Source organism: Pygoscelis adeliae, unplaced genomic scaffold (assembly GCF_000699105.1).
Source record: "Pygoscelis adeliae isolate BGI_AS28 unplaced genomic scaffold, ASM69910v1 Scaffold114, whole genome shotgun sequence".
NCBI classification, from domain to species: Eukaryota; Metazoa; Chordata; class Aves; order Sphenisciformes; family Spheniscidae; genus Pygoscelis; species Pygoscelis adeliae.
The window spans coordinates 709,739-720,900 of record NW_008824587.1 but is presented as its reverse complement, the minus strand read 5'-3'; the positions used below and the strand labels follow the sequence as shown (position 1 = coordinate 720,900).

General features: G+C 55.7%; 1 protein-coding gene across 1 annotated transcript in view; it reads right to left on the bottom strand.

Annotated features, from left to right (window-relative positions):
- The window catches only part of KCNT1 (potassium channel, subfamily T, member 1), a 24,091-nt gene extending 14,245 nt beyond the window's left edge, over positions 1-9,846 (bottom strand). Inside the window, exons 1-8 of the mRNA XM_009322136.1 lie at positions 9,788-9,846; positions 5,192-5,271; positions 3,937-4,036; positions 2,641-2,697; positions 2,238-2,286; positions 1,617-1,676; positions 673-747; positions 228-311 (exon numbers count right to left, since the gene is read on the bottom strand). Coding sequence (XP_009320411.1) covers positions 228-311; positions 673-747; positions 1,617-1,676; positions 2,238-2,286; positions 2,641-2,697; positions 3,937-4,036; positions 5,192-5,271; positions 9,788-9,789 — 507 coding nt within the window. The 5' untranslated portion in view covers positions 9,790-9,846. The remainder of the gene's footprint in view (positions 1-227; positions 312-672; positions 748-1,616; positions 1,677-2,237; positions 2,287-2,640; positions 2,698-3,936; positions 4,037-5,191; positions 5,272-9,787) is intronic.
- Between the last annotated feature and the right edge of the window lie 1,316 nt (positions 9,847-11,162).

Below are 11,162 nucleotides of genomic sequence, written 5' to 3'. Positions count from 1 at the left end.
CCTTGGCTCAGAGGCTGAAGGGCTCCCGCTCAGGTCCACAGACCAGTAGCACCAGCTGGCAAAGCCTCACCTCCCACCAGCCCCGGCACGGCTGCACACACTGAGCACCAAAAACCTGCCCGAGAGCCGGCGGCAGGCGAGGGCCCCCCTCCCGGCCACGCCGTCTTTGGCATCCCCAGGGCAGAGGGACCCAGAGCGAAAGGGGTGGGATGCGTCCAGTCACTCACAATCATGTTCTCCAGGGCGTACTTGGCAAGCCAGCAGTTCAGAAACACAGGAATGAACAAATTCCGCAAGGGAGGCCAGAATATCTATGAAAGCAAGCGTTACTCACAGAAAAATCCATGTTGCCTATCAGAAAAAGCTATAAACAGCCAATTTATGAACCCTGTTGGGAAGGATCCATCTCCGAACTAAGCACCGGCCTCTGCAGAGGCTGCCACCAAAAGCGGCCCCGCTCCCCGGCTGCAGTGGGGCAGCTGAAAACAGAGGATGTTTTTTTGGAATAACGCTCCAGAGAAAGTCATTACGTTGAAAAATATTGAAGAAAAAAATTGCCTGCCAGCTTTAAATACTGCTTGGCCAGACATCCATTTTTCTTTATTTTACCACCAAAACTACAGTACTTATTAAACTTAAAGCCGCTTTAAAATGTCACCAGGAAACACTCACTGTGATAATAAATGGCACCGTGTTGATCATCTCAAGGATGAATGAAATGCGAAAAATCTGTTCCCAGATGTTCCCCTGAGGAATTAAAAACAAATAAGAATTAGGTAAGCTTAAAAATCTGCCAAATGACAATTAAAAAGCTCCCACTCTGCCACAGACCCTGCTAGATGGGGGAAGTACACCAGAGCAGCCAGAAAGATGCTCCGGTTTGCCTGCGGGAAAGAGATGCAGTGCTGGTGGCAGACACGCTGGAGCAGTCACACCTTCCCAAACCGTTCAGTCCTTTCCGCGGCCACGGCGTCCCTCTGTCCGTCACTGCTGCTGCCCAAAGCCAGGGGACAACAACGACACTTCGTGCAAGGACGGAGAATGAGAGTGACTGATACAGATCGCTGGCACTCAAACCAGGCGGGTGACACAAGGTCTGAGTCTTTTCTGCCAACTGTCCCAGGGACCCCGAGAAGATGCCATTTGTTAAGGTCACTTTTCTTGGCCGTTTTAAGGGGCTTTGATCCAAAGGAGTCAGCCTGTGCCTCTCCCTGTCTGGCTTGGAGCAGTGCCTGCTACCTCCGGAGGCAGCAGACCTCGGCGCAAGCAGGGGTCATGCTGCCGCGCTCAGCTCCAGGTCCTCAACCTCAGGAAGCTCAGCGTGCGTCAATCCGGCCCCCCAAAAAAGCAGCGACCCTTTGTAAAACAGGTCTGAATTTAAAGGAAGGTGGAAAAAGAAGAGATCCCCCAGCTCTGCTCTGCCAAACACTTATCCAGCAGCCTGAGGGGGAACGAGAAAGGAAAACAGCCACAGCCAGCTGAGACGCCGCCGAGGCACACGTCCTTTCAGGATGCTTCAGGCTTTAGACAGCTCAAAGACAGAGAAATTAATTCACGCCGGGGGGGTCAGACCCAGACTGCGCATCGCTGTCCGCCGCCCGCCCCGGGGCACTTACCTTGTAGCTGAGATAGATGAGCAGCATGGTCTCCAGAAAGCTGATCAAAGCTATGCTGACCTGCGGAGACAGACAGGCAAAGGCTGCTGAGGGCTCATGCGATGCATCGTCAGTCAGCCAGAGCCTGCGAGCGCCTCTGCCGAGCCCTCCCTGCCCCGTGCGATGAGGAGCCCGTGGGTATCGCAGACGTGGGCCCGTTCGTTTGATTTCTCTGCGCCCGTTTGTGTGAATGTCTGCCATGCACGAGCAATAGGCATGCAGGCAGCCCTGAGCAGAAGCCGACGGGCGCTCAACCCTCCTGCAAGCGATTCCCCAGGCAGCTGCCCGGCCTGAAAATAGCCCGTTACTGGTACAGCTGCATCCAGGCTGGGAAGGAGCTGAGCCAGCCTCATGATTTTATCTTCCTACAGCTTTTCCTCTCCTATCGGTCCCTGGGATTTTCACCCAGGGCCATGTTGTTGCTCCCAGCAGAAGCCGCAGCTCATTTTCTGCTCACCCAAGAGAACCTGTCGCCCCTCACTGTTGCAGGCAGAGGATGCACAGAGACCTGCTGGCGGCAGAGCTCAAACCCCAGCTCCTGCTGTGCTCCTGCAGGACCATGCCCGAGGTCTGGGCACTCACCTGCACAGCCCACAGCGGCATTTTTCTATCCACCCAGAAGATGTGTGACCTGCAAAGAAAATTCAAAATGGGTCTGAACTGTAGCCCAACTAGCAGTGCCCTTACCCCCCCCAAATGTAAATGTGAGGCCATCACTTGATGCAGAATCCAGCACGGGACTGGTACTGGTGTCCCCTACTGCACAGTTTGTTCAAGCAGCCTCTGCACTGGGAATAAGCCATTCCCAAGGGTGCAGCCACAGGCACTTGTCAACTGATGTGATCCTGGGATGCTGCTCCGCATCCCTCGAGCAGCCCGTGACCAAGAAATGGCCACGGGCAGCTGTCAGCACCAGCCACGTCCATCGCTGCATTCCCGCATCTGGCAGAGCCGGACCCCAGCACTGGAGCAACTCTCGACTCACCAGTTTATCTTCGTGGACTGGTTGAACGCCGTGTAATTCTGCTTTTCACATTCCCAGCTAGGAGAAGAGAAAGACAAAGCAGGGGAAAGCAGTCAGCGGCGGGGAGGAAGGAAAAGGGGTGCTGGCGTGGATGCCCCAGGCTCACGGGGTGCCCTTGCCGCTCTGTCCTGATGCTGGGGGAGGCCCCCGGACAACACTCCCACGGGTCCAAACGCACACTGGTCCCTACAGCTGGGGCTTTCCACGGGAGCCTATCTCACCCAGGCAGTTTTTAACATCTTATTACTGGAGGATAAGACCCGTCAGGTATTTCAGCCCGTTCCAGAGATGCTGCGAAACGCTGATACTCGCGGGCACGGGGCTCCCTGTGCACAGTGCTCGAACACAGGGCTGCAGCTGGGAATTACCAGGTTACAATTAGCAAAAGCTACTGAGCTTCGACTTCTAAGACAAGGCTAGCTGGGCCCCGAGCAGCCAGGCAGGCAGGCAGCACCGAAGCCAAGCTCTCCCCCTTCCTTGCTGCAAGGGATGCATTCCCAGCCTTTATTTTGCCACGCACCTTCAGGAAAGTGGGCTTGCCTGAACTGCAGCTGTGCTAAACCTTTCCAGGATATGCATCTATGTCACACTTAATTCCTACATATTTGAAACCCCTTTTGGACAATGCAGACGTACTTGGTAGTCTGCAACCTTTACAAAGAAAAAATCAAATTGCTAATTCTCCTAGCTCTTGAAAAAAAACCCACACGTATGTGGTATATGCTAAACAAAGCAAGGACATATTAAAAATAGGCTTGTACTGAAACTCAGAGCAAAGCTCTGGGTAATCATCTGTAATCATCTGTCACCTCGGGGATCTAAATGGCAAAACATATTTCCTTCCCAAATGCTTAAATGGGATTTAGCATAACTGTCTTCAAGGGCGTCAGGATTCAGAAAATACTTGCATGGCGATGCCCTGTAATCATGAGCTCTTGCCTGTGTCTAAAGGCCACGCTGCACTCCTGACCGTTAGAGCCAGACAGCATTTGGAAATGAACGTGACGTCGAATTTTTCCACCACCTTCCCCCCGTGTGCCGTGCAGGGCCAGCGGACGCCCACACGCCTGTCCACAGGGTTTGAGCAGGGAGCAAAGCCCACCAGACCAGCAAGTTTGGCTAAACTACCAATTCAAACAGCTGGAGGGAGAAAACCATCCGTCGCGCATCTTCACATCCGCCGTGAGTAGCTGCCATCGCGTCTGCGCTCCCCATTGCACAGGGCGCTGTGGGGAGCCCGGCGGCAGCACCACTCACCAGCCTATGCCCTCCTCCGGGTTGTCGAGCAGGACACGGACGATGTACAGGAGGCAGGTGAGCAGCTTCAGCGAGAAGTTGAAGAGCCGAATCCTCAGGCCTGCGGCAGAGGGGAGCACGGCGTGGGCCAGGCAGCACGCCCCGGGCACCCTGCGCACCCCGGGCACCCCGCGCACCCCACAGCACAGCCTCTTTAGTTTCCCACAAGCTTTGCAGGGCCCCTTGCACCGCGGGACCCCACTGAGCCCCAGGGGAGCTGCCGGAGCCCCAGGGCAGCACACAAACGTTGCTCACGCTTTGCCCGGGGCTCTACGCATCCTACCCAGTGTCAAATCGATAGGAGACTAATACAGAAATAAATAACGATGAGTCAGCTCCTTGCTGGCCCCAATAGATGTGAGAGACAAATGAGGGAGCTGCTGGAGTGTATCCCCCTCATTAGCAGGCATCCATTAAAAAGCATCAGACAGGCAGGGCCAGGGCTCCACTCCGCTCGCCACGCTGCAAACAGCTTGCAGGAGGAGGGACAGAGAGCAAAAGCTGCTGCTTTATCCACTCACCCTCCCCAGCCAGTTCATCGGGTTATTACTCAAATTACAAGTGAGAAATTCATCACATTTTCATTAAAAACTTCCCCGTGGACACCCTGTTGTGTTACACTCCAGAAACGACAGGATGCAGGGAGGAAAAGAAAATGTGAATTTATAAATTAACAAGCGGACTCCCTCCAGACAGCTAATGACATCTCAGAGAAAGAAAATAAATACACTATTAGTCAAGTGGAGGCTAATCCAGATGGCTGAAGCAGGAGCAGGTAACTCACAGCCTGCCTCGGCTGTCCCCACAGCCGATGACCTCCCTGCGGGCACGGGGAGCATCGCCGGCTCCGTGGCAGGGACATTTTCTCCCTGACTCCCCCCCCCGGGTAGCTCCCGACACCCACCCTGCTCCCGGCCAATTTGTCCCAGCTGGTTCCCATGCTGTGTTTGTCCCTAGCGAGCAAAGGTGGCAGGCAGCATCCCCTCCTCCCCGTGCAACCGCATCCCCCCAAACCAAGTTGGCCAACACCCAACAGAAAGGCCAACAGGCAGCAGCAGCCCTGGACTGGGCAGCCAGCGCTGGGGACACACAGGGACACAACCACCAGCAGATGGCAATGGCTTCTCGTCCCACGAGGACAGAGCTCGGCTCTCAAGCTCGGGCAGGGCTTGGTTTCTCCCGGCAGGCGCTTGCACTCCACGCAGGGAGCACTCACTCGATCGCTGGTTTTTGATGAAGAAGAGCTTCAGCCGCTCCTTGAAGGTGTTTTCATTCACGTAGAACTCGACCTGCACCCTGTGGGGAAAGCACCCAGAGGAGCCCGTCAGTGGGGCGGGAGGTTGGACCCGGAGCACCCCAGGAGCCCTGTGCCCCCGTCCTGGCTGCGTGACCCCCCCAGAGCAGCCCACAGCAGACCCCGGGCTCAGCCCTGGGCTCCCAGCTGCTCCCACTGTACCAAACCGCCAGTACCACCAGCCGTGAGCACCAAGACATGGCACATCGACAACTACCAAAGCAGCCGATACAACCCACGGGGCCAGATCTACTTTGGGTTAAGGGCTTTGCTTTCATTCACCTGCAACCAGCTGACATCGGACTTGAAAACTTCTCCTTTCCCGCACGCTTTACAACGTTCAAAGCCTCTCAGAAAAGCAGTGGCCTTGGAGCAGTCTCCCCCAGCAATGTTTTATCTGCTCCGACCCCCCGTGGCTGCAGCAGAGCAGGAGCCGGCGAGGGCGACGTCCCCAGTACACCCATGCCCTGGCTCTGCCCGGGTAGGAGCAATGTTCAGCATCGAAGCTGTTAAAAAAAGAAATCTGATCTAAAAGGAGAAAAATTCCCTTTGTTGCTAAGATACCACATTTGGCTATTCCAGAAAAACCCAGGAGCTGCCAACCAACTCTGAACGTCACTTGGCATCCAGAGCCGCCGGTGGCTTGTGTCACCAGGACAAGGCGCCGCGGCAGAGAGCCCCGCAGAAACCGGCCAGGAGGAGCTGCGGGTGAAACTGCAAATGCCCCATCCACCACTGTGACCACCGCGGGCACTTCTTCATCTTCAGCTGCTCCAGTCTCCATCACTGGCCCCCATCCGTAGCCCTCCTGCCGGTCACCACATGCCGGCTGGGTGCTCGTGACCGCGTGGATGGGGGGAAAGCCTCACCAGGGCTGGAGGTTCCTCCCCATGGATGTCAGCGGGGTCTGGGATCAAGCACACCCGGATTAAAGGTGTGCAGGCAAAACTGGTCCCTGCTCAGCTCATCTGCCACCCACCTCTCCTATTACTTTATAAACGCCCGCAGCCCTTTGCAAACTCACTTATTCACACCAGGCAGGGTTATAAATTACACTCCTGCCTGCTAAGTGCAAGCTAAAAGGGATTGTTTCCTGATGCCTCGGCTTTAGACACCGAGCAAGACAAGGTCTGTTCATTACTGTAACAGCTGATAATGGAGTTAAGTGCAACGAATTAGCCGTTTCCCCTATTTCACTGTATTCAACAAGTCTCTTAAGTGAGTGCTACTATTATTACTATTTTTTAACTTGGAAGAAGGTCATCAAAATCACATTAATCAGGCATATTACCAAGCCAAGGTGAGCAAATTCACAGTGCCAGTCATTAAACCTACCACCCCATTTTATTTCGCCTCTGCAACCCCCGTGTACACGTGGTGCCCGCTCCGGCCGAGCGTGCTGCCTGGCACACACCACCGAATCGTGATTTATTGGAAAGCAGCTGCTACTTGCTCTGACAACAGAGGGATAAACAAATACTTACTGAGTGTTAATGCCAAGCCGATCAGGCAGCAAATTGGGAAGGGGTTTTATGAGACCCTCATTGCTCGGGAGTCCCTCTTCCTGGTATCCACCAGTGCCCACTGGCATTTCACAGCCAGCCTGACCACTCATGGGGAAACCGCCCGGCATGTAAGAAGCGTGGCACACTCGTGAGAGCTCCTCGGGGCTTCTCGTGGACTCCCTTATCAGGTTGAAAAGTCAGATTTTTAATTTACAAGGCTCTTATGTACAAAAAGCAAATGCATGGAGAGAAACCCATCACCTCAGGCACGATACCTGGGATAAAATTTTATACAAGGCTATCAAACTTTACACGCTTCTGCCATAAGCCGGTAACTGCTCTCTGGCTTAACCTCCCTTGGAGTGACACCATGGGAACCCACCGGCAGCTGCCTGGCCTGGTGGCTGGCAGGGACCCGCTGACGGGCTCGGGGTGGCTGATCCGCTGTAAGAGCCCATCCTTCAGCATCTCCCTAACGCTGCTGGAGCGGCACAGCCTGGACCAGAGGCAGCACCCAGGAGGTGGGTGAGACGCACCCATCTGAGCCCCTCCAGCGCCGGAGCTGCTGCAGGCAGAGCCGAGGGGCTCCACGCTGCGGGCTCATCTTGTCCCCACCAACGTAGCCTAAGAGGAAAGAAATCAGGAGCCTTAACCTGGAAGGAAATGCTGAGCTCCTGTCGCCCACCTGCAGGCACGTCCCATGCAGACCCCGCGCCCTGCCTGGGTCCCTCGGCGGGACGTCACGCACCGAGCAGCTCCGTAACAGAGGTGACAATAACCAACAGCCTCGATGGGGCAGTCACCAATCTCTGTTAAGACATTCGGCATTTGTGCTGGTTCCAATGCCAAGGGGAAGGATGCCCAGGCACGGCTGGCAGCACTCAGCAAACCCATCAGCAGTGATGTGAGCGCGGCGCTCCTCACCAGGACATTTCACAGCATCAAGTGAGGAAAACGCTAAAACGCACGTGCACCTGGGGCGGCAGCAGTGGGGCTTCACCAAGAACATACCTCACCCCAAACGTCCCCAGCCGGCAGCAGCAGGGACGGGAGCTGAGCCTGCATCTCCCCTGGGGCCCCAATGCTCGCGGGGATCGGCCAGCCTAAGGGGCAGGGAGGGCGGCCGGGGGGGCCTTTGCACCGAAGCCGGTGCGTGTTCACCAGCTGCACTCGCTGGCAGGAGAAGGGAGCGGGGAGGCGGGGGGGCGGCCATGGACCCTGCCGTGGGGACCGCGAGCACTGGGGAGCTAGCAGGAGAATTTATGAGCGCTGGCTCAGCCAGCACGATGCCTTAGGAGCAAGCAGCCATAAATGCAGAGCTTCGTAAGCACAACTTTAACATGTGTTAAAATTAATCATTCCCAAAGCCAGGCTTCGCAAATAATTTATCTGTGTCAGGGCATAAATCAGCTGCCACAACTGCTCACGACTCTGCACACACAAGCTAATTGCTCCTCCTCCTTATTAAAAAGGCCCAGAAAATGCTAGGAACTGGCCTTCAGCTCCGTCGTGAGCGCTGGGCACACTATTCATCAGTGTCCCTGAGGATTAAGCACATCGAGGAGAGGGAGACTTCAGGGAGCACGATTCCTCTCCTAGACATTCGCCTCCGTACTGAAGAAACAAACTGCAATATAAATCTCTGTCGCCAGACAGATGGTTCACTGATCTATAGCGTCGCAGCCCACCTCGAGACTATGAATATAAACGCTGATGGATAAGAGAACTGAATCATTAAAAGAGATCAAACTTTTTATGACAAAGTAGCCCATGTATTCATCCGTCATAACGGCTGCAGGAAGAAGAAACACTTGGAAAGGAACTGAAGCAGGTCCTGGGGGGGAAAGAGGGTATTTATCACTGCAAAGAGGTGAAGAAATGAATGCATGTAGAAAGAACATGACCCTGTGCGGACAACCTGCCCTCGCTGCTTTCTGGGCTGAGCCCCTGGAGCTGTATGGGACCCTGCAGCCACGGCCCCGCCGATAGCCCGCCGAGCCCCGGCGGCCCCCACGGGGTGACTGTCCCACAGGGCTTCTGTCTGGAGGAGGAGGCAGTGCAGAGCAAGGGCTCGGCATGAGGGGTACCAGGACACCGCCCCGGTCCGACCGCCTGCTCCAGCGCTGGCACCCGCTCTGCAGGCGCCAGGTTAACCCAACACCCCAGAGCCGACCCATGGCTGAACGAGTGATGGCTTTTACCAGGCAGCGGCAATCGTCCAAAAGTATCAAAGCTCCTACTCCATTTCCAGCTGAGGGAAGGAGATTTTATAATCTAAAACGTACCCTTTAATTCTGTTGTCAAGAAGTTAACTTCAAATAAAAATCAAGCTAAACTCCGACTGCATTACCGCCCCGAATCACAAACCCCGACGGGCTCCGATTTCACAGCATCTCAGCCGAGCTGGTCCATTTAAACTGTCCCCATCCCTGCCACCGCAGCCGGGCATCCCTCCCGCCGGCCGGGCAGCGTGGTGCCAGCCCAGCCCGGGCAGCACTGCTGCGGGGAAGGAGCAGGCAGCGTGCCGTTCCCCCAGCCGTGCCCCGGCTGAACCTCCCTGGGCCGTGCAGATAATCATCACGGTACAAGTTTAGTTACAAGCCCTCTGCTCGGAGGTGTAATTACCGCTATTATGCACTTGATAATGTCTGAACAATTTCATTTTCTTTGCTCGGTTATTTATTGTACCTTATTAATCTAAGATTAGAGGCAATTAGTTCTAAGATGATGAGCTCCCAAAAAAGACACGATAGTTTGTTCAGAAAAGTGCAGGGTGCAAGACCAGGATGAGCACAGCCCGGCTCACCGGCATTAAAATAGACGCCAAGGAGCACAGCCCCCGCTCCATACTTGCACCTTCCCCAGAGAGCTGGGGATAAACACGCTCCCCTTAAAGGCAAGTAAACCACGAAAAATAGCAACCCACATGCCGGGGCAAATCCGCACAGGCAGCGCAGGCAGGGACGTGGGGACGGAGACGTACCCCCGAGCTCTGCGTCCCCAGGAGACTTACATGGGCAGTCGGGCACGGGCAGCTCCCCTCCGGTCCCCACGGCATGTGACAGCCACCGGGCATGGCCTGAAAACTGAGACGGCTCCAAAATCCACCGGCCAGCCAAGGGAGTGAGCTGCCACCCCCTGCGCCGAGACACTGCCCAAAGCCTCCCTGCTGCTTTCTAAAGAAGGGCTTAGGTGCCCAGGGCACTTTTGTTCTATTTCATAATGGAGACTTCTTGCCATGAGAAGCCTATCTTCAAATAAATATGGCCCTTGAAAGACAAGAAAAAAATCTCAGCATCTCTCCATAGCTCCAATCCTTGCTCTCACACTCCGGCTGGGCGGGAAATGCCGTTCTTGCTCCAGGAAGATTCTCAAGAAACTTCTCCCATCGTGTAGCGGGATGCAAACGAGACCCTTCAGAGATTTTGGGGAAAAAAAACAAAACAAAACCCAAATCTCTGCAACCTGGTGGCTGCCAACACCCACCTCTGCCAAGACAGTGTAGTCTTCAGTGAGACCCCACTTCATCCCCCAACTCTGGCTGAGCCCGGAGGACGGCTCCGCATCCTCCCTGCAAAACCACATGGGTCAAACACGTAAGAAACGTGTCTGTGGCATGCAAAAGCTGAAATTAAAGAAACGTGCCGATGGCCCGGGGGGCGCGCTGGGGATGGGCTGTGGGTACCAGGTGCAGCCCCGGGCAGAGGAAGGTGCGGAGCAGCACTGGAAGTGCAGACCTGCAACATTTCTGCTCTCAGCATCATGCAGTGCAAGGAACAGCAGAGGATGTTGCGCAAAAGGCAGCGTGCTGCTCAGGAAAGGCACCGCACCGCAGCCGGGCTGCCTCCGGTCCTTCGCTCAGCCACCGGCCCGGCACAGGGGGCGGCTGGTGCCGGCAGAGGCCCGCGGCAGGCCAGGACGGCCGCCCAGCCCCCGGCCGGGGGACAGCCCCTCTGCCCCGCAGCCAGCCTGGGCACGGGGCATCTCCACGAGGCACCCCGACAGGGGAAGCTGAGCAGAGGCCAAAGTCCTTCCCGAATAAACCACCGAGCCAGCCAGCTTGAGGCTGAGATACCTGCTGATGGCAACCACACGAACTACCCAGACAGACACACCTCTGGCAGCTGCCAGCCCTCCTGATTTCCTTCAGAGATGCTCTTTCCTTTTTTCCGCCGTTTTCTTGATGGTAACAGGCATTTGGGTACAAAAGCTACAGCGAGACGGATGACGTCGAGTGAGCTTTGCGCACTGAACACCACCTCTGTGGTATATTCATTTGCCATCCTCCATCTATCCCCAGGTGAGCGGAGGATGGGGGGGCAGCTACGGCCCTTCCCACCAGAGCTCCCAGCCTGCCGGAGCGACGAGCTGCTACCAGCGTAGCGCTT